The sequence below is a fragment of the Aethalodelphis obliquidens genome, unplaced genomic scaffold (assembly GCF_003676395.1).
Source record: "Aethalodelphis obliquidens isolate GAN/ISIS:26980383/991018 unplaced genomic scaffold, ASM367639v1 scaffold30, whole genome shotgun sequence".
NCBI lineage: Eukaryota > Metazoa > Chordata > Mammalia > Artiodactyla > Delphinidae > Aethalodelphis > Aethalodelphis obliquidens.
In genome coordinates, this window is record NW_020837974.1 from 4,327,973 (window position 1) to 4,354,005 (window position 26,033).

The 26,033-nt window shown below is 54.6% G+C and overlaps 2 protein-coding genes across 2 annotated transcripts in view; both read right to left on the reverse strand.

Moving 5' to 3' along the window:
- ZNF316 (zinc finger protein 316) overlaps window positions 1–19,239 on the reverse strand; it is a 38,504-nt gene extending 19,265 nt beyond the window's left edge. Inside the window, exon 1 of the mRNA XM_027125712.1 lies at window positions 19,137–19,239. The gene's annotated coding sequence lies outside the window, so the exon portion shown is untranslated. The remainder of the gene's footprint in view (window positions 1–19,136) is intronic.
- On the reverse strand, window positions 13,220–20,149 carry ZNF853 (zinc finger protein 853). Its single transcript, XM_027125719.1, has 3 exons — window positions 20,045–20,149; window positions 19,137–19,254; window positions 13,220–16,591 (listed from the first exon to the last, which is right to left on the reverse strand). The coding sequence occupies exons 1-3, from the start codon at window positions 20,054–20,056 to the stop codon at window positions 14,556–14,558; spliced, it is 2,166 nt and encodes a 721-aa protein (XP_026981520.1). The 5' UTR covers window positions 20,057–20,149; the 3' UTR covers window positions 13,220–14,555.
- Window positions 20,150–26,033: the final 5,884 nt, after the last annotated feature.

Genomic DNA, 26,033 nt, shown 5'->3' on the forward strand with positions numbered 1-26,033 from the left:
AGCCCTCCCCAAACCTAACCGCCTCTGCCCCCCAGGGGCCGCAGCTGGGGTCCGCTGGTGAGCTCTTGCACCCACGGAGGTTGGGCCCTGCTGCTTCCCCAGCTCGTACCCCATGGGTACCATTATTCTTATATTTTCACTAGTGACCCCGCGCCTCAAGACAGGATCATAGTCTGACTGGGCTCGCGGAGGGGTCACACCTACCTGAAGTAACAGCTTCTCCTTCCCAGAACCTCAGCACCTGGCTGGGGAGCTGCTCAGGCCCACTGAGGACTCAAACCTGCCTGCAGCCCCCGTCCCAAGCCTTGCCTTCCCCAGCCCAGAGCACCTGCTGTGCGGCCTCCAGCTGAATCCAGCTCCTCACGCTTATTGTTTGGCTCCTGGTGTTTTTAAAATGTTTTAAAATGAATAACTAACACTTAAAAATTGAGGGTCTCTCATTAAAAGATGGACAAAGTCAGAAGTTCTGCCAATGTAGAGCCTGTGGTTTGCGGGGCCCTGGTCAGGGACCTGAGAAGGGACCAGCCCCTGTGATGAGCCTCGACTTTGAGGTGCTCCATGCCCACCGTCCCCCCCGACCCTTCTGTAGGCCCACCTCTACGTGGCACCCCCCTCTGGTCCTGTGGTCCTCTATGCTTTGGAACTCTGGACCCCCCCAACCCTTCACCCCAGGTGGTTCCAATGAGAAGATCCGAAGGTGAGGTAACTCACAAGAGCAGCAGAGGCCAGGTAAACGGGAGCAGCAGGAATGGAGGCACCAGAGTCTGCCACCTGGACCTGAAGGGGTGGGGCAGGGAAGGATGCTCTTGGGCCTGCAGAGGGCTGGAGCCGTGGAGATGGCTCACCAGGTGGGAGCTGGGATTGACGTGAGACTCCGCCAGCCCTGTCCTCCCCTCTCCCACCCTGCCTGTGCTGCCCACTGGTCAAATCCACTCCTAATGTGGGGGGCAGGGGAGCCCAGGGGACGCAGTCAGAGTCGGGGCCCAGAGCCAGGTAGAAAACAAATGGGGGAGGGGGCAGGTGAAACAGAGAACCAACAGCTCATCCCTGCCTTAGAACCCTCCAGCTTGTCAGGCAGGGAGCCCACAGTGCCCCAGCATCTCCTCAGATGTCCTCTTGGCCTGTTCCCACCTGACCCCTAACCTAAGACCCAATTTCTTCCCCTTGTGTCTCTGCGGATTTTCACAGGCTTGGAGCCCACCAGACCCTGCCCGCTCAGCAGGCCCCGCCCTCCCTGTCCCTGACGGAGTCTCTGCCCTCGGCTGACCGCCATCCTCTAGAGGCTGAGCAGAGGCTGCCACCCTAGGCGCTCCGGTTTCCTTCCCTCTCTGAGGGGCTCCTCCCCAAGACCCCCCAGAGCCTCTCCTTCCTCCTGCCTTGTGACAGGCAGAGTCCCCAAAGCTCGTCCTGTCCAGGACACTGAGTGATGTGACCACACAGCCCACTGTGTTCAGTGTGTCCCAGGTCAGAGGTCAACTTCCACCCCTCCCCTGCCCCGCGCGCCTGCGACTACAGGAGCCGGGTGTGCCCAGGTAGCCCACCCACTGCTCTGTGTGAATAAGACCTAAGCCACTTGATACAGTCCTTAGTATCTGTGTTTATTTCAGAATCAAATAAATGTAATTCCCCACTCTTGTGACCCCACCTGACCCTGTTCCTTCCAGGCCTGTTCTCCACTGGGCCTGGACTGGATGCATGGGCCTTGCCAACGGCCTCGGGCTGGCTGAGCCTCTGCAGATGACCTGCCCCCCCCACCCCTCCCCCGGGCCCGACGTCAAGTTTGTGCCTACTCAGGGCAGTGCTAGGCTGTCCCAAATGGGCCACGCCTTGTCCTCTCATGACCCGAAGTCACCTGGCCTTGACCCTTCCAGCCACCTAAGTCCAGAGCTGCCAGGGGTCAGGGCTGGCTGCCCCCAGGTGCCTGTAGGCACAGACCATGGGGCAGGACCCCTGTCAGGAGGGCCTATCTTCACAGCGCTCCTGGACAGCAGAGACCCAGGTTCCAGCCTTGAAGCTCCTTCTCCCCTCCCCCCTTTAGTCCATCTCGCAGTGATGTTCCAGAAAGCACCACGTGACCCCGCTGCTTGGGTTTTATGAATCTCAACAAGTCCTGGCCACTGGCCCTCTCTGGCCACCCCTTCCTGTGGGTTCTCAGGTTCTCAACAGCATCCTTCACTCCCTCCGAGGCCAGCAGCCCTATCCCTGCTTTTCCTTCATTCTCAACGGGAATTCTCGATCTGGGTGTGTGTGCACATGTTTACACTCAGCTCATATGCGTTGCACACCCGATGAGCTTTGGACCCTGTGCTTACTCCAGTTGGTGGGGAGGGCGGGGGAGATGGGGGGCCCCGTGGCTCACCAGGCCCTAAGGATCGTGTGTAGAAACGTGTGAGAACCTGATGGGGGCAGAAGGCTGCAGGTTGAGGCGTGAAAGGGGATGGGAGAGAGAGGTTAGGAGGGGTGGGACCAGGAAGAGAAGTGTTGAGAAGGCCCGCAGGACTCACTGCGTTCCCAGGAGAACCTGGTGACCCAACTCGTGAGTCCAGACTCAGCGCCACCCACAGGGAGACCCACTTAGGGCCATCTGAATTTACCATGGGGTCTCTCAGAACTCAGATATACGATCCTGCCTGGCAGCGATAGAGAGCCCTTTGAAAACAATTATAAATGAAAACAAGGCATCAGTATTCCATGTTGCGGATGACTGGAAATGGAGTAGGGGTTTGAGGCCATTTTTGGACATGATGGGCTAACTAGATGTGCCCCAGTCCTTCCAATTGCCTGGCTCCGTGAGGGGCAGCTGATGGACCAGAAACACAAGGACCATCAGAAGAAGGGACCCAGGCCCGTTTGAGACTTCTGCCAACATGAGGCTGCCTGGGGAGAAAGGGAGGGTGAGTGGGCCTGTATCCGGGCTGGTCCACCCTGCACCAGCTGCTTCTGAGCCAGAAGAAGAGACGAGAGGGGTGGTTGGCAGTGTGTCCCAGGGACAGGGCCCACCAGGGCCTGTAGCCCGAGAGAGCAGGAAGCAGCAAGAACAAGAAAAACAGAGACCCAAACTGGACGTTGTCGCTTGGCCTGGCCAGCACTAACCTGTTAGTCGGAGCTCTGGAAAGGGGGCTGGTGGAGGTGGGCTGGGCAGCGGGGAAGCAGCAAGGAGAAGGGCTGGCCTTAGCGTGAGCTCCTCCTGCGCCTGCCACCTGGGCTGGTCGGGGGTGAAGGGTGGACAGAGCAGTGAGGGGCACAGGGCCTCCATGCCCAGAGGAGGGCAAGTCCTGAGGTCCCAACTGGGAGAGCCATGGGCCAGGAGCTGAGGGGAGCTGCAGCGAGGAGGTCCCCACACCTTCATGAGACAGGTGGCATTTCCGCCATACCTGAAAGATGGCCAGAGACTGGGATGCAGTGGGGCAGGGGAGACCTGGCCTGAGCAAGAGCCTGTAGGTGAGGAGCTTGGGGCAAGTCTGGGGAGGGGGCGGGGCCATCCCATGGCTGTGGCCTCACATCTCAGTGGGGGCACCACAGCGGCAGGCAGCCAGCAATGGCATCAGGTAGGGGTGGGTTGTCACTTACCAAGATGGATGGGGGGGGTGGGAATAGCAGGGGTCCAGATGGGATGCAGGGTGCTGTCCAAAGGCTGTTGAGGTAACCCATGTGGACAATGACAAGGCTTCAAGGTAACAAAGTGTCTTAGTGCCTTTGGGCTGCTATAACGAAGTTACCATAGACTGGGGGGCTTAAACATTTATTTCTCACAGTTCTGGAGGTTGGGAAGTCCAAGGTCAAGGCACTGACGCATTGTCTGGTGAGAGCCCTCTTCCTGGTTCATAACTGGAGCATTCTCACTGAGTCCTCACACGGTGGAAAGGGTGAGGGATCTCTCTGGAGGTCCCTTTTCTAAGGGCACTAATATCCTTCATGAGGGCTGCACCCTCATGATCTAATCACATCCCACAGTCCCCCCGTCCTAATACCATCACGTTGGGGATTAGGCTTCAACGTGTGAATTGGAGGAGTGAGGGGAGCAGGAAGCAGACACAAACGTTCAGTCTGTAGCACAAGGTGACAGAGTTAAGCTGTGGAAATGGGAATTGCTGATGGGGGAAAACCTGATCACTTTGGGAACACACCTCCTGGTTCTGTGATCCTTGACACTATTGTGAAGAATTCTGCCCATTGTCCTTCTGGAGGGAGCCCCTCCCTGGCCCAGCCCCTCCCTCAGTTTAAATTGCCCCCTGCCCGGGGCTGAGTCCATCCTAGCCTCCCTCCCAGCAGTGCAGGGCAGGCTGGCAGAGAGTGGTTGTGCCGGGTCTGGGGACAGGACAGGCAGGGGACTGCCAGAGGGCAGGAAGGAAGAGCAGACGGCTCCCTCCCATCCTGGGTGCAGAGAGAAATGACAAAAATGTCCACCAAACGGGCAGAGCTTCAAGTCCAGGCAGAAGGGAACAGGCAGGGGTGGGGTCTGGACTGCGGAGAGGTGAGGCATGAGCCGGGTGTGACAAAGACTCTCTCCCACACCAAACTTTTAGTCTGAGCCTCATCTCAGTTAGGCCTCCACTTTGGGGCTCCCCTGTCTATCTTTGCATTGCCCAGTTTTAGCAGAAATCCTGTCAAGTCAGTTTAGCCAGAATCCCCACCCTGGATATCTGATCAGAATCCTCCCCCCCAGCATTCCCTAGGTGATGTTCTCTGGTTCCCTCTGACAGTGGCACTGCTGCCCTCTCCCTACGCGGGGCATGTAGGGGCTGGCTGGGGATGTGGGTCAGCACTCCTCTGTGCCAGACTCTGCCAGCCCACAGCAGGAGAACCCAGGAGGAGCCCAGGAGGACTACCTGCAGGTGGTGACAGCTGAGCATGTCCTGAGAGTCTAGTGGGAGGGAGCTTTGCCTAACTGTGGGGGGCCAGCCCTTGAAGGCAGTGCACGCCTGTGGATGAGTCTGTGCAAAGGTGGGGACAGATCAAAGCCCATATGCCCCAAAAGAGACATCCTGGATCTCACAAATTCCAAGTGCACCTAGATGCCTCGTACCTCTCACATCCCGTGTCCCTGCTGCAGAGCCACAGGAAGGCTGACACACAGAATGAACTTCATGGCAGTCACTGGATGGCTGACAGCCTCCTCACCACCAGCATCCCCCGTGGAGGGCACAGCAGTAACTAGGCAGATGACACACCCCACTCCCGCCACGAACTTGATTTCGTGGGTACAGTTTTATATGCATCCACTAAAAGGTTTATAGATCTATAAGAAAGGAAATTTTATTAATGCAGAAGCATCTGATTTATTTTTTGGAGACCGTTCGATTTCTTACACCTTATTTCGATGTGTTTAAATTTACTTCTTGGGAATTCCCTGGTGGTCCAGGGGTTAGGACTCCGCACTTCCACTGCAGGGGGCGTGGGTTGGATTCCTGGTCAGGGAACTAAGATCCCCACAAACCGCACAGCACAGCCAAAAATAAATAAATAAATAGGTAAAGTTACTTCTTTTCCAGGTGAATTTGGGAAACCAGTCAGGATTGAGTTCAGCACCGAGTAACAGGAAACATCATCTAAGCAACAGTCTATGCACACCAAGGATGTGATTGTCCTCAGGTCGGAGGAGGAGTGTGGTCCAGGGCTGGTCCAGCAGCTCGCCAAGGCTATGGACCACCTAACCCCACTCCATTTCTCCCCTCCCCTCCCCCGAGTCAGCCACTCAGCAGCCTTGTAAGCCATGCTGCTGGGAGTGAGAGGCACGTTATTGATGCGCAGTTTAAATTGCATTATTTAAATTTGGTTCCTGTTTATATACTTACTACATCCTTGTTTACTTATTCCTAAAACAGATAAATAACTTGGAAGTAGACTGGCAGAATAAATCAATTTATGGCCAGAGTTTTTAGTGTCTGGAAGAATGTGGTAGGAAACAGCCTAGTAGATAAAAAGGGTCCAGAGTCTGAAATGCCTTTTACTGAGGTAAGGAATTTAGATTTTTCTCCTGTAGGTCATGTGAGACAGAGATCATTTTAGGAGGTGCTGGGAAGGGACTTTCAGTAACGCTGAATTCCATTCGGAAGCAGTTGTTACCTTTACTCTTCTTCTTCTGATAACATCAGAGAGAAAGTCTCTGTTTGGGGCTCCCTGGTCTCTAACACCTTTCAGACATTTGCTCAGCTCCCATTTAAACAAAGATAATTTAACAACATCGTTTTGTTTCCATCGTATTTTTTTTTTTTTACAACTACCTTCTACTTATGTCAAGTGACACTGGTTTTCCATTTACAGTAAGTAAAGTTAGCTTTTAGAATAAATTTAGCAGGACTTCCAGTTTCTGGTCCAACATTTAAGGAGCTTGGAAGTCACTAGTCCATCATCACAACAAGAAAACAAACGAAAATCGACAACTCATCCTACATCCATCAGAGAATTGAAATCATGGGGCAAACCACTGCCCCCAGAATTGGAGAGACAGACAGCAGATACAGAGAATCACAGCTTCCTAGAGCAATAGCGCCTGCAGGAGCAGAAACTGCACTGGAGCCGGTGCTGGTGCAGCAAGACTTAAACTGTAACCGACAAACTGTTAGGGCCTCAGTGCGGTAAGTCTGAGACTTAAAAATTCCAGAGGTTCCAGTCTTAGGAAGGCCTTGCACTTCTGTGAGTTTTACCTCCAGGAGGACCAAATGGAGAAGTGACATGAATGACTGGGATGTTATAAGGGAGAAGAAGTAGGAATTGGGAATACCCTGTTATAAGATATATATATATATATATATATATATATATATATCTCCCATGATATAGTATAGTGCACAGCCCCACTGAGCTCACAGCTGAACGCCAGTATCAACTACAAGTCTCGCGATGAGCACTTTTGGATGTCTCAGCCCCACGGAGCCCTCAGGTGATACAGCCCTGGCTAACCTCACATGGGGCAGAAGGACCACCCAGCTGAGCCCAGGAAGCCTGCAGAACCATGAGAAATAATAAAAATCTGTTGTTTTAAGCCACTGTTTTGGGGTGGATTATTGCACAGCGATTGTTAACTGAAACAGAGGGCGTTAGGAGAAGCAGGGGCCATCTAGAAGGACTCCTGGGTTTGTGTCTCAATGTCTCCATGTGGACGGTGCTGCCAGCCACTGAAGGCAGAAATCAGGAAGTACAGGCTTGGCCAGGGATTGAGAGCTCCGTGTGGCCTGACTGAGCTTTAGATCTTTGGAATATCCAAGTCTGGGAGACCAATGAGTCCTCAGGTTCAGGACTTTGGGGAGATGCCTGGGCGGTGGCTGATGTCACAGGATGGATAAAGTTACCTGGGAACCCTACCAGACCCTACCTGCAAGGGAGACTCCTAAGGGCATCGCTATGCCTTTCTACCATCTGGGGGCCTCACAAAGTCTTCATTTCTACAGTGTCTAAACTTTTAAATCTTGGAATAGTAGAAAGCCTTATAGAAAGTCCAACCAGAGGAAAGAGTATGTGTTGGTCTCTTGCTTTCAGTGTAACAAACATATTCCAACTGTCTACTGTATGCCAGGTTCATTCACACATATTATTTTACCTGTTTGACACACAATAACCCAGAACAATAGACCCTCTCGCTCACATTTTAAAGGCAAGGAGAGTTGTCACGTAGTAACTGGTGGCTACAATTCCAATCCCCAAGTCCTCACTGGAGGACCGTCGCTAGTTTCTGAAAGAGGAAAGGCTGACTCAAAGTCTGACTGTATCTTATTCCCTGGAGATTCTCTGTTTCACCAGAGACTTCTGGGCTTAGCCAGCCAGCCCCTTATATGGCACAAATACAGCCCAAGGGTCAGCCCAGAGAGATGTTTACCTGATTGCTAAGAAGCAGAATGACACCCTGCCCTACTGCCATTATTGTGACTAACACAACCCAAAGAGACAGGAAGGACTTCTTACCTGGTCCCTCTGTCTCACACTAGTGCCTAAAATAGGTAAAACCTTGAGTCCTAGCCTGACCCCCTCATAGAAACAACCTTCTCCCTACCTTTTGCAAACCCTTGCAGATATGATCATTATATGAACAATTGAGGCTAATTATAGTCAGTAATTTGGGGGGTTAAAAAATGTTTCCCACTGTATTTTTTTCACTTGATGAGCCAGCCTTGTAAGGTCTGGACCTTTACAGAATTCCCCGAGGAAGACTCCTTTTCTTAATGTTCTCGTCTCTATGTTTTCCTTTGATGTCTCCCAACACATATGAATTAGTCAGGTCTGGCTGGCTGCCGGCACAGAACGGCCAAGATGTGATATAAACGCAGAAAAGCAGAGTTCCTCTGCGACTTAGGGTCAGGGTCAGGGTCAGGGTCAGGGTCAGGGTCAGGGTTAGGGTCAGGGTCAGGGTTAGGGTTAGGGTCAGGGTCAGGGTCAGGGTCAGGGTTAGGGTTAGGGTTAGGGTTCAGGAGGGAAACTGGCAAGGTAGGAGAGGGTTAGGAGAGGGGAAGGCGGGGATCAGTGTTGGGCAGGAACCCCAGGGGCAGGGCCTGGCTCATGGGCCTTCCAGGGTCCACACTTGGCTGGCTTCAGGACTCAGGAGTCATCCTGGGGACAGCAGGCACAGAGGGCAGGCCTAGGTAGTCTAAGATGCTATTGGAATGGAGAAGTCAAGTAGGGGTGGGAGAGATGCTGAGAAGTTCTGGGGAGAAGTCAGAGCCTTATTGGGAGTCTAGGGCAAAGGGATGGTAATTAAGGCAGGGGGCTAGGCGAGGCCACCTGGTGTAAGGCTGTGGACAGGGAAGGAGCAGACTCCGACAGACCCTGGAACCTGCCCACATTTAGCCGTGGAGCGTGGAACCCAGCATGGGGGTCGGAAGGAGAGTGTCCCCCGAGATCGTTCATGGCTGGGCTTCCTGGTGGAGTTTTGTCCATACCAGTAAGGAGGCCTTCAATCTCAACCCTGCAGTCACCTTCAAGGATGCTGCTGGAAACCCATGGGTTCTGGGAGAGAAGATGGGGGGAGGACACCTGTGCAAACTCCCAGGACTAGAGGAAGAGGCTCTGCCAGTGGAGACTCAGGGGTCTCTGCAGGTGGCCTTCCAAGGGAGCCAGGATGCACTGCAGAACTTTTGTGCATTTCCCATCTCAGCATCACACATCTCCTCCCAGTGATAAATGGAAATGCCACGTCCTGAAGATGACTGCTTACATGTGAGATATAGATATATACATATATATATATATATATATATATATGTATTTTACTGTTGGGAATTATATTGTTATATTGTTGGGAATTAATATCAGATGTGTGCTCTCTATGTTTAAGTGTGACTGGTTGTTTTTTTCCTGTGAAGCCCATCAGAGATCCGTGGTTCAACAGGGAATTCTTACAGCGTAAGGGAGAGGATGTGATGAAAATGGATCCCAGCGCAATCACTAACACGGCCTCCGATGTGTGTGAAACCAAAACCACAAACCATACTTAACCAGCAAACACACCAGTCCACCTACAGTGGTGCAACTACTCCCGTGCAACCAGAGCACACCAACTCTTTCCCCCAGAGGACACAAAGTCCCTTTATCCATCTTTGGGTGCCGTCATTTCCCTTCGACCTTTAATTCTCTGTAACTTAAATACTGAGCTATAAAATTAACTACTATGACTGTGTTTTATATGAGACGGTAGAGAAATGGGAGAAGGAAAGGGAGACAATGGTTAATATGTAAATGAACAGATTCACATCAAAATAAGGGCAGAACGCTGAGAACTATTACAGCCCTGGTTTCTGCAGAGGGTCACGTGGTTGTAACTGTATTTAGAACTGCTTTCTTGCACACCCAGTGTGTGTTCTCTTTGCCCCCAGCAGGCCCCCGAGTGTGGCCTCCTTAACCAGAGACAGAAAAGGGGATTCTGGGAAATGTGGTTGGCTCAGCCCAGCTGACACACAGAGCTGCCCCACTGGCCTTCCATCTGTACTGGTGAAACCCAGTTCCCGTTTTACATACGTCTGTTTAAGAACAAAATCAGCCATTTAAGACAAATATTAAGACAACGGTAGTAAAGGTGAACATAATAGATACAATATGCCAGTGTCCAAGGTATGGGAAACACTGATCCGTACGATTAAATATAAGCTTCTCGGCTTGAAAATCATGTGATTCCACAAACTGTAGCCCCTGCCCAGCCCACCCCTCAGCCCAACACCTGTCTCCCATAGCACCTCTGTCTGGCCCTCGGGAAACCCTTGGAGTTGCTAACTCCTAACCACATCCAGAGCTTCTCCGGCTCTGATCCTCCACACACAGCGTGACTTCCGCCTGGATGCTTCCCACCCCACAGCCAGCCCCGCAGTCCCTCCAGTCCTCACCTTGCAAACACCTCCTGGGACTTCCCTGGCGGCAGCAGTTAAGACTCCAAGCTTCCACTGCAGGGGGCGTGGAATTGGTTGGGGAACTAAGATCCCACATGCTGCACGGCCAAAAAACAACAACAAAAAAAAAAAACCCAAAAAGACACCTTCTGACCCAGGAAGACTTCTCCCGTGAGGCCACTTGGGTCCCCGTGGCAGAGCTCGTGGCTCTGTCCCCACGGCTCTGTCCCCACGGCCCATCCCATTGTGTCTCCCTCTCCCCCTGGGTTCTGAGCTCTTCAGCGATGCCTGTCAACCCCTGCCGCCAGAACAACCTTCGCCCGCCCACAAGCTTCGCCTCCCCTCCTCTCCTGGCCCCTGTCTGAGGTTTCCCAGGACCAGACCATGGAAGACCATTTGCGCACCAGTAACCACTCAAGGAAATGCAGCCAGGGGAAGCTGGTGAGAGAGGGGGACGCAGCATAGGAAAGGGGACTGAGGGGGAGGGAGGGCTCAGGCACAGCCACACAGAGGGAAGGAAGCTTCCATGGCATCCCAGGGCTCCTAAGGAGGAGAAGTGGTGCCGAAGCCTTGTCCTCGCCTGAGGAGGGAGCTGGGCTTTCACACTCCCACACCCCTCAGGGTTAGGAGCCCCGTCCCCTTCCCCTGCGGGTGCTGCTGTGGGAAGCTAGGCGGGGCGGGGTGGGGGGACCGTACGTCTGTAAGGACTCGTCCAAGGAGAGGTGGGCAGAGAATCAACATCTGTCCCGAGCCCTCCTTAACCCACACAGATCCACTCGCGTCCCATATGAATTCCACTCTGGGTGGAGAACGCAGACTGGAGAAGGGCTGGTGGGGTCACGTGCAGCCCCTGAGGCCCCGGCTGACGCTCCTCATCTTCCCCATCCTTGGCTTTAGCGCCTCTGCTGGTCTAGGTGGCTTGTCTGATGGGGTCACTCAGACCTTTACTCCCAAGGAGCCAGAGCCCCTGCTTGAAAGATCTGGATACCCTTGTCCCCTCAGTGGATGGTTGCTCAGGGAAACGGACCCAGGTCTATTTGGGGGAAGGACCAAGGAAACACTACTCTATACGAACACTGGGAACTGTCGCATCGTAAAGTCCTTGCCCAGGGGACCGGCTTCTCCTGTGATCAGCGGGCTCTGGCTCAGAACTGGCTCAGATCTAGGGACTGGGAAAGAGACTGTGACTTTCCACTGGGGAAGATGACATTGGTCTTCAAGGTCACCACTTTTTTTTTTTTTTTTTTTTTTAATATAAGTCAAGCAATAGCCTAGTTGGCTGTTCACCCATCTTGTCCCTGGGAACACCATTGTCTGCTACCCATCACCATGGATCCCTTCAGGCCTGGACGCCACCCCCAGCTTACTGCCCATTTCAGTAACTATGTCTGTCTCGTCCTGGGAGTTCAGCATTGCATCTGGCCGCTGCTACTCCAAGGATGCTGCCACCCTGTTGACACGAGAGTCCAGTTCCGTGAAGGCACTTCTAATGTCAGCCCAGGTCTACAGACAGCAGCTCCTGCTTAGCTCCTGAATGAAGCCAGTGCCTTCTCACCTGCACACTGCTTATCTCCTCGGGGAGGGAAGGTCCTCTGGGCTCTCCCACAGCATAGCCAACAATGGGTTCTCTGGAATAAAACATCTATTTTCTCCAGACTTCTGATACTTTGACTCAACACTCTGCCCAGGCAGTCCTGGCAACCCCAGCTCACTTGATGTGGACCACCGTCACGCCCAAGCTTCCAGCAGTCGTCTCAGCAGAGCAGTAGGACCAGCTCCAGGTGCCCTTGCCAGGGCGCTACCCAGGGGGACACAGAGGTGTGTCTCAACCTCCAGGCTAATACGCCACCCACTCCCAGCCCCTCAACCCCCAGATCCACTCCTAGGTGTGCTTCCCTTGTTCCCGCTGGTAGGTATTAGCCAGGACTTGCAGGTCCTTTGGTGAATAATCCCTTCCCTCCCTTGGCGGAGCCAGCGCTGCCCCAGCCAGGCCGTGCTGGGCCTAGAACCTCATCATAGGAGGGCAAGTATTGTCTTGAAAGACATCTGCCTCAACCAGACCTCTGCATGGTCTCTGGACAAGGTAAGACGCACAGCTGGTGTTTCTGGCAAGGGAAATCGGGTCACACCTGCTGCCCAGAGTTGAGGGGAATGTGGGGGCTTGGTGTTCTCAAGGACGTTGCCCAGATACCCCGGTCCAAGCCATAAGTTTCGCTACTCTTGCATTACACCTTGTGCCTAGTCCTTGGTAGTCAACGCTTGGCAGAAAGAACCGAGTCCCTTTAAATACTGCATGGAGGCCTCTGACGGTCTCTCTGTGCCCTCTTTTACCCTCATCGTGGCTTTAATGGTGCTCAGCAAAACCAACCCATTCCACAGTACCTATAATAACCGTTTCTCACATCTCTGAAGTGCTCAAGATACCGCATGAGCTGGGGCATCCCCTCTCACCTGGTATCCTGTCCTGTCCATCAGTATAGTGGCCAGGGGTCACCACCCACAAGGGGGCCCCTGTTGCTACAATGGGCGAGTGGTCCAAGCCCAGGGTCCCCACTTTAGACTCCACTTGCTAAGACCGCTGTCAACACCGTCAGTCTTAAGGTGGGCTCCCCAGGAGCAGACCTTGAAACAAGGGTCTACGTGTGCGTGATTTATTAAGGCCGTGGAGACGCCAAAACTGGCTTCCTCCAGCGTCCACTCTCTGGTCCTCATCCCTCCCAGGAGGGTTTTACTGAATGAGCCCATCCCCCACCAAGGGTCTCAGGCTACAAGGATGGCTCTAGGGTGAGGGGCACTGGGCACGGGCCTGAATACTAAGTCCCTTGTTTCTAGAGCGACCAGGAAAATGTGCCGGAGAAATGAAGCCCCATGAAACCCAGAGGTGAAAACACAGGCAGGACAATGTATTTCCTCATTTTAATTTATTTTTCGTTGTTTGTTTCTCACTTACCAACACATCTGTAAAACGTAGCAGGCTCTGTTAGTAAAGGAGAAGCAGGGAGGACAGCAGGGCAGAATCTAAGTAGCCAGATGGGGGAGTCGAGAGCAGGAAGGGCTTGGGGGCCTGAGGTGGCGGGTGCCCCCCCGCCCCGGCATCATCCTGCCTTCCCACAAGGCATCACGTTGCTGCTGCTTTGACTGAGCCCCAGATGCTTACAAAACTGTCATAAAGAGCATTTGTGTTGCCTCCAATCCCTGTCCCTGACATTCTCCCTCTGACTCCCGGCGATGAGGCAGGGTCTACTCGGGCCAGCCCTCTGCACAGCCTGGCCCGGGAGAACCTGCCGCTGCGTCTCAAGGCCCCGACCCCACAGCCTCAGTCCCTGGACGGGCATCTGAGAAGGGAGGCTAGGGTGGGGCTACCCGGAGCTCTTTGGGAAGGATGGAGGGACCACCCCTTAGGACCTTGGACAGCACTCCCAGAATGCCCTCTGCTTCAGCCCCAGGCTTTTCTACTCAAGAGGCATTAGGGAGCGGCTGTGGGCATGGGAACACGGAAGCAAAGAGGCCTCGAGCCGGCCTGAGGCTTGCCTGGGTGGCCCTGGAGGGAAGGTTTCACCTTCACCCAGAGTGGACTTCCTGGCGTTTGCACATTGACCCAGCGGACACTCGGACCCTGTGTTTATGAACACAAACATTTTAATCAGGATTTTATCCACCCTGATGAATTTTCATTCTAGGAAGTATTTTCAAGGCAAATGCCATTGAGGACAACTTAATGCCTTGATCAGTTTTCTACGTAGTGCAGATACATTTCCTTTTTTTCCCATGAAATAATTTTCACCAGGACCAAATCCTTTTCACGTGCGTTGTACCACGTATATCGGACTCCCTGGTTAGTGTTCGAGCTCTGTCGAATGTCACCCACTGTCTCGTCTTGTCATTGGAATTTCTCCCCTGCGGCTCTCACCTCCAGTAAGTCCAATTTTCCCAGGGAGGCTTCCCTGACCGACTTCTCACCCATCGGTACCCGATGCCGAATCTGAACCGTGTGCTGTTTGTACTGATGTGCAACATCCGTGCTGTTTTAGCCTCGTCGACTTCCTCCTGTGGAGTGTTTCTGAGGGTGAACCCGTCCGACCACTCGGTTGACGCGGTAGAAGGATGGTAGCCTTTTCCCGGCGATATTCCAGGACGTCCCGAGACCCCGGAACTGGGTCAAGACGTCCTAGCGGGCGCTGAGCTTCCTGGGTGGGGGACAGGGAGAGCGGCGCCCTCCCCGACCTCGGCCCCCGCCCGGGGTCACGGCGCCTTGTCCGCAGCCTGCTCGGCGCGCGGGGCCCCGCCGGCGGCCGCGCGCGCGCCGCGGAGCAGACCCAGGCCCCGGGAGCGGCCGGCGCCGTGCAGCTGGCGCTCGTGGCGGCGGATCTGCACCTTGTGGCGGAAGCGCTCGCCGCAGTCCTCGCACACGTAAGGCCGCTCGCCCGAGTGCGTGCGGCGGTGGCGCAGCAGGTTGGACGAGACGCTGAAGCGCTTGCCGCAGTCGCCGCAGGCGTAGGGCCGCTCGCCCGTGTGCGTGCGCTGGTGCTGCACGAGCGCCGAGCTCTCGCTGAAGCGCTTGGCGCAGTACGGGCACGCGTAGGGCTTCTCGCCCGTGTGGATGCGCTGGTGCGTCACCAAATTCGAGTGCTGCGAGAAGCTCTTGCCGCACTCGCCGCAGCGGTGGGGCCGCTCGCCCGTGTGCGTGGCCTGGTGCCGCACGAGGTCCGTGCTGCGGCTGAAGCCCTTGCCGCACTCCCCGCAGATGGTCGGCCGGTCCCGGGCGCGCCGCCGCCGCCGCTGCCGGGCCGGCGTCAGGGCCGCGCTGCCCGCCGGGCCCGGGATGGCCACCACCGAGGGCGCCGACACGGCCGGCAGCACCATGAGCTCCTGCAGCACCACGTAGCCCGGGGGCGCCACCACGACCGCGGCGGGCGTCCCCGGGACGGCGGCACCGCCGCCCCCCGCGGCGGGCACCAGCTCCAGCTGCAGCTCCGACGGCACGGGGGTCAGCTCCAGCTGCAGCTCCGGCGGCTGGGCCCCCAGCTCCACCGGGGTCAGCTCCAGCTGCACCTCCTGCTGCTCCTCCAGCTGCTGCTGCTGCTCCAGCTGCTTCTCCAGCTGCTGCAGTTGCTCCTGCAGTTTGAGCTGCAGCTGCCGCTGCTCCTGCTGCCGCTCCAGCTCCTGCCGCTGCCGCTCCAGCTCCTGCTCCGACCCCAAGTCCACCGGCATGAGCTCCAGCTCCACCTCTTCCTCCTCCTCCTCTGGCTCCAGCGGCCGGGGCTGCAGCTGCTGCTGTTGCAACTGTTCTTGCTGCTGCTGCAGCAGCTGCTGCTGCTGTAACTGTTGCTGCTGCAGCAGCTGCTGCTGTAACTGTTCTTGCTGCTGCTGCAATAGCTGCAACTGCTCTTGCTGCTGCTGCAACAGCTGCTGCTGTAACTGTTCTTGCTGCTGCTGCAACAGCCGCTGCTGCTGTAACTGTTGCTGCTGCAGCTGCTGCAACTGTTCCTGCTGCTGCAGCTGTAACTGCTGCTGCTGAAGCTGCTGCTGCTGCTGTAACTGTTGCTGCTGCAGCTGTAACTGTTGCTGCTGCTGCAGCTGTAACTGTTCCTGCTGCGGCTGTAACTGTTCCTGCTGCTGCAGCTGTGACTGTTCCTGCTGTAACTGCTGCTGCGGTGGCAGCTGCTGTGATTGTAACTGTTCCCGCTGTTGCTGTGACAGCTGCTGTTCCTGCACTTGCCGCTCCTGTGGTTGTTCCTGCTGTTGCAGCCGCTGCGGCTGTGGTTTCCGCTGCTCATAGTGCACAGATTGGGGATTTTCCTGTAGTTCCTGCTGCTGCCGAGGCAGCTGCTGCTGCCCATCTTGCTGCTGCTGGAGCTGTTCCTGCTGTTGCTGTGACAGCTGGTGCTCTTGCATGTGCTGCTCCTGTGGCTGCTTCTGCTGTTGCATCAGCTGCGGCTGTGGTTTCAGGGGCTCCTGTCGCACAGGTTGGGGGTTTTCCGGCTGTGGTCGAGGCAGCCGCTCTTGCCCGCCCTGCTGCTGCTGTTGCTGCTGCGAGTTTGGCTGAGGTCCTGACCCTTCGTCTCGTGGCTGCAGCTGTTGCCGCTGCTCCTGCTGTGGCTGTTGCTGCAGCTCTGGCTGCTGTTCTAACTGTCGGGGTTGCAACTCCTGCTGTTCTGGCGGGGCTCCCTCAGCGGTTGCACCGGCCCCCCTCGGGGCTGAGACTGCTGGCCGCGGTGGGCTACTGCTCCTCTCCTGAGCCTCTTCCTCCTCCTGACTCTCACTCCCACCGCTGCCACCTGTAGCGGAAATGGCAGGAAGCCAGGAGAGAAAGATCTACAGGCAGCTCTCCGATCCAGACTCCCAGGATCTCCCCCCTTATTCTGCCCCATGTACAGTCACTGTACCATACACTCCTGAGCCCTCAGAAGGGACCCCAAAACACTGGACCAAGTGACAGTGGCGGTATGGTAGAAACGGAAACGCCCAGAGGTGTGGAGTTGGCTTGGAGAGGTGCCCCAGGGACAGCTGGTCTCGTCACTCTGGACCCCAGCCCCTGACCTCTCCTCTGGGCCTTCTGCCACACAGGCTCCGTGCCTCAGACCTTGGCAGTGACACCGTGGGGGCCTGTGGCTCCCCAGCACCTCTCCCTGAGAAGTCCTTTGGGCTTAACTGCCATCCAGTAGGAAACAGTGAACCAGCCATTCCCACGGCTAAGCCACAGGCCCATGCTGAACTCAGACCTCAGTTAAGGTCACACCGTAAATTAAAGGAACTCACCTCCTCTGTACATAATAACGAATTTCTGTAAGGCTGCCTGGAAGTGTTTCTGCGGCAGTTTCTAAAAGTCACCAAAGTGTCAGAGAGAACATGAGGTTTCCAGGTCGGAAGTCCTCAGTTCAGAAAAACTCTACCAGTGAGCAGCTGTCTAACCTCCTGCAGGTTCAGGGCCCTCCTTGTCTGTAACATAGCTTAGTGACACCCACACCAACAGCTTAATGAGTGAAGCAGGAAGAGCCCTGACATTACCCCTAGCAGGTGCTTGAAAAATCCCTCTCCCTGTGGGTTTGGAATGGGTTTGAAAACTAACAAACAGTTCGGAAATACTGAGGATATAACTAGCTCCAACTGAAACAGTCCTTAAGCTGGAAGTGTTTTAGATTGTTATTCTGGGATGGAAAGGACCAACTCACGGCCCCAAGTCAACATGGCAACTGGCCAATTATTTAACCTCTGGGAACCTAAATTTCCCCACCTGCTAAAGAAGACAAATCCCTTTCAGGGAAATCGTGAGAATTAGAGGGGATAAATGAGCAGCCCCAGCACGGTACAGGACGCAGTGTAAGCTCAGCTAAACAGGACTCATTCCGTTGCTGTTTCACAAAACCCACACGCAGTCTCTCACTTTGAGCATTCCTGCTGTGTTATCAGAAAATCTGAAGAGGCTTTCTCCATTCCCAAGTCTGATTTCAACATCTGTTCTTCGTACAATATCATCTTTTCAATTTTGTAATGGAAAGTAGAGATTTGATTTTGTAAATTTTGCTTTCTGGCTACTTTTCCAGGAATATATTGAATAATAAATAATATTGAATTACTAAAGCCAAGGGATATCTACATGTAAATAATTCCCTTTTAGGAAACTATTCCCAATAACCTTTGCTTAGACCAACGGATCAGTGAACGCATTTTTCCTATACACTCACATCAAGTGGGAGTATGCGGGAAAGGAGGGAAGACAGCCATGAAAACCTGTTTTCTCAGCAAATCGACACTCACATGGACACTCCCTTCTCCCACCACCTCTGGGTGCAGCAGGGACACAGCACGCCTCTGTGCGGGTCCTCTCATTTCTAGGACAGTGCTTGGCCATATGGCCACTCCGGACTTCTTCTGGCATTTTAAACATTGTTAACAACAATGCTGTAGTAAATGTATACTTAAGTGTCACCTGATGTGTCTGCTCTCGTGAGATTTTTGTCAGTTAAATATTTAAGCCAAAAGAGTCCTGGGAATTCCCTGGCGGTCCAGAGGTTAGGACTCGGAGCTTTCACTGCTGAGGGTGCGGGTTCAATCCCTGGCCAGGGAACTAAGATCTTGCAAGTTGCGCGGCACGGGCAAAAAAAAAAAAAAAAAGCCAAGAGTCCTAGTTAAGTCCACACATCCCCATCCAACCCCTCCAGTTCCCTTGGTCCTTTTCATGCTCTGTTCAACCCTGCCCCAGCCCCTCACTCAGCACCCTCGAAGCCCAGAGTGGGGAGTTGAGTCCCACGAAGTGTGGCCACCATGGAAAGATTCGCCCAGAGCAGGTCCCAGAGAGAGACGGGGTCTTGGAAGGTTCTGCAGGGCCACAGTTGCTTCTGGGCAAGAGGGGAGAGAAAGCTGGATGGAAGCAGAGGCCAAAGAAAAGCCACGCGGCCAATGACAAGAGGGCGCCTCTGCCGCTGAATTCAATCTGGGACCTTGAGTCTGGAGCCAGGGACAAGTGGGAGGAAAATGGAGGCTGTGTGAGCCCTGGGGAAACAGCAGAGGGTCCCAGCCAGCACTTATACAGGTCCGGGGCAGGGGCTGAGAACGTCTGCACTGCCAGGCAGCCCTCACCAGCAAGACTGCAGCCCGAGCCACCTGCTCTCTCGATGTGAACCTGCCGACGTGAGTGGGTGCAGTCTGCCCTCCACACCCCGGAACTGCCAGGTGGGTGCCCCTCCAGACAGCAGGCCGCCCGCCACCACTCAGGGCTCCCTCCCAGCTGTGGCAGGCCTGCGTTCTGTCAAAGGATCCTCGCTGGGGACCTGAGGACCATCTCCTGGTTTAGGACGTCAGAGGCCCCCCCCAGCCCCTCACCTGAGAGGGTGTCAGGCCTTGAGCCTCCATCTTCAAGACACCGCAGCTCGAGCACGAAGGTCTTGGTTGCCGGCCCTACCTCCATCCTGGCAGTCAGACGGAGATCCCAGGGAGCCCGCTGTGCTGAGGAAGGAAGGAAGCTGTTCAGATGCGTAGGAGCGCTGTGAGCCCCGGGCCCAGGGGCACCAACTCCCTTGACGACCCCCAGAGCTGGCAGCTCACCCCTGCTAGAAAGAAGGACCGTGTGGTCCACAACCAGGAAAGGGATGAGCAGGGGTGGCCTAGAGGCTTGGATCCCCAGCCCGTTCGCCTGCACAAGGAGTCCTGCCTCTCCAGACTTTGTGCAGGGCCCGCATTCAGCCCCACAGCCGGGGCAGCCCATGCAGCTGCGCGTCACTGAGGGACGATACTAAGGTGGCTAGCTGCACTCCCAGAAGGGACATTTGGGGAAGTCTGCAGGAAAAAAGAGAGACTTGTCCATCTCACACTCCCCTAGCCCCCTTCCAAGCAGTGACAAGTCTGTTCAATTCCCTGGCCTCCTGCCTCCCAGGCTGCTGGGGGGTTCACCCCACCTTCCCAGGCCGCCAGCAGACCAGCGGTTCCAGGCCATGTGGGTCGGTCCAGGTGCCACCTCAGCTCCCAGGAAGGCAGGTTTCCAGGGTACCACGACCCACGGAACTGGCGGGCTGCCTGTCTGGCCCTGTGCCCAGGCAGTCCTGAGGTCTGGAGGGCTCCCCGCCTCTCTCCCGCGTCCACCTTGGCCCCTGCAGAGGTGTGCCCATGTCCAGTCCTCCCTCCCCTCCTAACAGGGTGACTCCAGGTCTCCCTAGCCCTGCAGAATCCAGTCCAAAGCCTCTTCAGAGAAGCGTCCCTAGGTTCACCCTGCTGTCCTACCCACTGGGCCTCACCTGGTACAGCATTTCCTGCTCCTCACGCAGCCTCTGCACTAGGGGAGGTGTGGTCAGCAGGGGCTGGAAGGTGAAGGCCCAAGCGTTCAGCCAGCACCTTCCTGAGAAGCCCCCATCCAGAAGGAGCCGGGGAGGCGCCAGGCCGCCCGGGGGCCTTTCTGGGCACTCAGGAGGGTCGGCCGCGGTCTGGGTTGCCGAGGTCGCGCTGGGCCAAAAGAAGCGGGCAGAGCGGAGTTCAAGAGCAGAAGTTGGTGTCGGCTCCCTGGGGTGGGGGCTGGAGGAGGCCGAGCCCCCAACCAGCGCGGGGCTCAGGGCCGGCCGTGCGGGACCATCGCGGGCGCCGAGGGCTACGGGGCGGCCCCGAGGGCGGCCCCGGTGGACGACCCAGCCCGAGGTCGGCGGGGCCGGGTGCCACCGGTGTCTTTTCAGCCCGGGGCAGCGCGGGCCCGGCCGGGGTCCGCCTGCCGCCACAGGTGCCGGGAGCCCGCGGGCGGGCAGCCTGGGCCGGGCCCCGCGGACGGCGGGCGCCACGGCCGGGCCGGGGTCCCCGTTCGCTCGCCCGCCCGCCCGAGCGTGCGACCCGCCGGCCGTGCGTCCGTGCGGGCAGCGGCCGGGCCGGGGGCGGGGGCGGCGGGGGCCGGCACAGGAAGTCCCCCCGGCATCCGCATCCTGTCCCCCGCCCGCCGCCCGCGCGGCCCCGCGCCCCGGCCCCCGCTGCCGCCGCCGCCACCGCCGCCGCCGCCGCCGCTCTAGGCAGCCGCGAGCTCGGTGGGCTTAACCCTTCCCCGCCCGGCCACTCGCCCGGCCGCATCCCTGGGTGCGCGCGTCCGCGCCGGGGTTGGCGACTGTCGCCGCAGGAGTGTAGCGGGAGGCTCCCAGCTGGGGCCCTGCCGCCCCGTGAACGACAGGCACGGCCTCAGGGCGCCCCTGGCCAGGGTACAAATTGGGCTTAATTAGCACTCAATTAGATGACACTCAGTTAGTGAAGCCCCACCCCGGGCCACCTGAAGAGGCCTCCCCCTCCTCCCCTTGGACCTCCGGTCCTGGACCCTGGAGTGGCGAGGACAGGCCTGAGGGGGCGGGGAGTGTTGCAGCCAGGACGGTGGGCGTGGGTCCCAAAGGACCAGATGGCGTCGTAGGGGCCACCCTCGGGCCACCCTGGTCAGCTCGTCCCTCTCTGCGCCCCCTGCTCGCTTCCTCTGTGCACAAGGCCCCCTGCCCCACCCCCGCCCTCTGCCTTCCCCAGTCCCCACCCCAGCAGCACCTGGCAGCGGCCTCCCTGGACGTGCCTAGCCACTTCCCGGCTGGTCAGGGGTCCCTCCATCTCAATATCCCATCCCTTTACTGCACTGTCTCTCTGATCTGGAGATGAGTTCACCCTGAAATCGGGATACTCCAGTTCTCTGAAAACCCAAAGAGCTGGCCATAGGGAGCTGCTCCTGGGTGGATTATGGGAATGCCCCGCCGGAGGGGGACACGAGCCCTCATGTGGTCACAGCCCCCTCCCCTCCTTACTGTCTCCATGCTCACATAGCTGCCACACGTGTGGCCCCCTTGTTCCATTTCTGGATTCTTCCTGGCCCTTCAGGCAATGGCGTTTGGGGCTTCCCCTCTGGCCCTTGTCTGAACTGCCTGTACTCTGTCTGGCAGCTTCACCTCAGACTAGGAGCTCCAGTGGGCAGGGCCACATCTTCCTCCTCCGCAGAACAAGCGCAGTAAGAGCCTAGCTTTGGAGACAGAAAAATCCGGGTTCTCAGGGACTTCTTCCAGCCATAGAATGAGGCCAATCATTGCCTTCCATCTGTGGGGTGGGGACTGCACCCCACTAGCCGGGTGTCTGAGGATAAGTGAGCATCCCCCTCCTGCACAGGGCAGGTGTGCACCTTCCGCTCCCCTGGGAGGGGCTGAGGGCACAGCTGTCTCTGCCTTCTCCTGCCTCTTGGGATACCTCACACCCAGAGGCTCCACTCACCCCTCGAATCTGTAACCTCCCCCGCGGCTGGCTGCTTTCCAACAGCATTTACTCACTCTCGTGGCTCTCTCATCTTAAAAACATACAATCACCTCTCTCTCCTGCCCTGGGTGCCCAAACTTCCCGGAAAGATGACCCATAATAGTTCCATCCACATCCCCATTAGCCTGTCCCTCCTTCCCTCTCTGCAGCCTCGCCTCTGCCCCATCACTCCACCCAGATAGCTCCCTCATGTCACCAGGGACCTCCATGTCACTGGATCTCTCATCTCATTCCACCTCTAGGCAGCTGTGGACATCTCTCTGGTGGCTGCTGGGAGAACACCCTTGGTTCCCCCTTCCTCCCGATCTGCTGCCTTTTCAGGCTCTGCTTCCTACCACAGGCTCCTTGCTCACCTTTACATCCTGCAAACCTGCAGTAAGGTGTCTTCCCAGGTCAGCAGTTCTCTCCCTAAGAGCATCATTTCTCTGGTCCATACCTGAGCACTGGCTCAACCACAGCCACCCTTTCCCTTTCTTCCTCATTTTCCCTTTAATTTTTTTTTTTTTTTTGGCCGCGCCTTAGGGCATGCAGGATCCCCAATCAGGGATCGAACCTGTGCCCCCTGCAGTGGAAGCATGGAGTCCTAACCACTGGACTGCCAGGGAATTCCCTCCCTTTGATTTTTTTTTTTTTTATCAAGGTAACACACGTACCGAGCTGTGTAAGTCAAATAGTTCTACAAAATCTGTAGCAACAAGGAAAGTATCTCCTCACTTCTGAGTCCACTCCCATTTCTTCTAATATCTCTTGCCATATTTCTAAATAACATGCTTCTAATGCTATTACTTGATTTTTCCAGTTTAGATGGTATCTATTGACATCCCACTTTGGAAGGTGCAGATTTAACTCTTTAAACCACACAGACATATGCATACTTTCCCTCTCATCCTCCTGTTGTCCAATCATTTGTCTGGTGTTTATCCCGTTTTCCGGAAAACAGCTTCAAACCCTAGGCATTTCCTCGGTGATAGGAATGCCTTTGTTATTCCTGCTGGACCCCCGGAGAGCTTCAGGGTGGGTGCTAGTCATACCCTGAAGACCAACTATGTGATTCTGTAATTGGGGCTTTGAGCCAGTGATATCAACCCAACCTCTGGGGAGAAGGTGGGGAGCTGGAGATTGAAGTCAGTCTCGTGGCCAATGATTCAGTCAATCATGCCTACGTAATGAAACCCCAATAAAATCTCTGGACACCAAGCTCAGCTGAGCTTCCTGATTGGTGATAATCAGAGGAGTGGGATGCATTCTGATTCCACAGAGAGAGGATACAGAGCACTCCATATTCAAGACTCTCCCAGACCTTGGGTCCCTTCATGGCCCATGTCTGGTCCTGATTTGTATCCTTTATAATAAAACTGTAATCATAAGTATAGTGCTTTCCTGAATTCTGTGAGTTGACCTAGTGCATTATTGAACCCGAGTGGGTCATAGGAACCCCTGAATTTGCAGCCAGTTGGTCAGAAGTGTAGGTGGCCTGGGAAACTGCAAACTTGCAGTGGATATCTGAGGTCAGGGCAGTCTTGTTGGGGATCATGTCCTTAACTTGTGGAGTCTGTGCCAACTCTGGTGGTCAGTATCAGAACTGCAGTGCAGTACCACACCTCTCAACACAATTTTATCAGTTTTGGTAAATCCATGTTTACTGTTTCCATAATTATATCTATGCAAATGTTGTTCACTGCTCAGCCTAGTGAATTATTTTTCTTAGTTTCCTTCTTATACAACTCTTGGTTCTTTCTGGAATTAATCACTCCTTCTCTCTTTCTCTCTTAAATTTCTTTGATTCATTCTTAGAATCAACAGTTAGGTCTCCTCACATCTTCCTTCAGCTCTATACACGCCTCTCAACCCAACTTTCCACCTGGTGAAACTGGTCAGAAAATCTATTTGTTTCATTTTGTTTCCAGAGACATCCCTTCTGGAGCCTCCTTCCTTGGGATCCAAATTGGGCAGGTTGCCCTCAGGGCTGCTGCCATCAGCCTGGGACTCTCCACTGCCATCAATCTGGGACTTTCCTTTGCCTCTCTCTCTCTCTCTCTCTCTCTCTCTCTCGCATCATTCTGTTTCCTCATACCACGTCTTTCTCTTTCTCATTGTAGTAGAGACATTTTGTGCTCAACAGATATTCCAAGAGCTCCCCTATATTTCCAAGCATTCCATGCAGTTAAATTGGGGTTAAATGAATAACTTGGCCAAGGGACTATGAAAGGAAGTGACATATGCTACTTCTAAGACAAAGCTCTTACGAGCTGGTGTGCTTCCTCCATCTCACTCCTCTGCTGCCGTGTGGCCTTGGTGGAGATGTGTTCCAGATGGTACAACTACAAGAGTGGAATCTCAGTCAGCCCAAGGCCCGGAAAATCCATTCAGGAAAACAGCAGAATTCTCAAGTAATTAAACATAACATTTAATACAGGAAAATGGTACAAACATGTTAAAAGGGCTTCAGTATTACAAAGAGGGAAGATGAGACCACCCAGAAATTAGTGCCCTCGGGGCTGGAGGAGCAAAGGGGAAAAACAATATTTCAGGGAGCAGTGTCATCAAGCCTGTTGTACCCACTGTTGGAACTGTGAGTCCAAAGCAATTTCATGAGCCCAGACCCACCAGCCACTGGTGAAGGCACCACCAGAAACAGGAAATGTCTTCTCTTCCATCTCTCATTAGTGCATCTCACTAGTATAATAGAATCTAGCCTGAGGTCAAGACAAGGGAGTCTGGGAAATGTAGTTTGAAGTCTTGCAGCAGAAAAAGTATATGGCAAGTAAATTTTGGGGAACCCTCATGTGCAAAAACCTTCATTCTCATGTGACTGAGTATGGATTACAGATTGGCAATTGTTTCTCAAAATTTGAAAGACACTGCTTCATTGCCTTTTGGCTTCCAGTATTGCTACTGGGGATGTCCAGGGCCATTTTGATACCTGATCCTTTGCATGTGACTGGTATTTTCTCTTTGGAACCTTGTAAATCTTTTTTTTTTTTTATAACCTGTATCCTGAAATTCCATAATGGACACTCAAGCAGCTATTTCAATCTGGAAACTCATGTTTTTCTGTTCTGAGAAATGAATTTGAGTTATTTATTTGATAATGTCCCCCTTCTGCTTTCTTTTCTCCTTTTCCAGAATTTTGATTATTCAGATATTGGACCTTCTGGACTTCCCTGGTGGCGCAGTGGTTAAGAATCCGCCTACCAATGCAGGGGACATAGGTTCAAGCCCTGGTTGGGGAAGATCCCACATGCCGCGGAGCAACTAAGCCTGTGTGCCACAGCTACTGAGCCTGCGCTTTAGAGCCCATGAGCCACAACTACTGAGCCCATGTGCCACAACTACTGAAGCCCACGCGCCTAGAGCCCGTGCTCCACAACCAGAGAAGCCACCGCAATGAGAAGCCCATGCACCGTAATGAAGAGTAGCCCCCGCTGGCCGCAACTAGAGAAAGCCTGTATGCAGCAACAAAGACCCAACACAGCCAAATAAATAAATAAAATAAATAAATTTATATATTAAAAAAGATATTGGACCTTCTGTTCTAATCCTCTCAAGTCATTTTAACTCCTCTTCCATTTTTCATTACTTAAACTCAGTGCACTTTCTAGAGCCCAGATCTAGAGGATGTTCTCTTCATTTTCTTCTAAGCTTTTTGTTGAATGTTTTTATTTCTGCTATCCTGTCTTCAATTTCCCAGCACTTTCTTATTCTCAAGCTGTTGCTTTTCTCATACTTGCTGTTCTTGTTTCATGATTACAATACTTGCTCTCATCTCTCTGAACAGTTACCTTTGTTCCTGCTCCCTCTGTCATCTTTGTTTGCTGCAGTTCCTTTTGTTGTTTGTTTCTTAATGTGTTTGTTTTGTCTCTCCTGTTGGAGGGTTTCCTAGCATGCCAGGTGACCCTGGGTTGTTCAGTCATATGCGTGGAGTGAGTCACTCTGCATACAAGAGAGGGAATTGAACAACTGGAGAACTTCACC

Bases quoted from the DNA above. Each gene is read 5' to 3' on its own strand.
- ZNF853 (XM_027125719.1), bottom strand. The intron at 16,592-19,136 runs GTGAGGGGCTGG...TTTCCGCTACAG, and splicing joins AAGGCCTGACACCCTCTCAG to GTGGCAGCGGTGGGAGTGAG.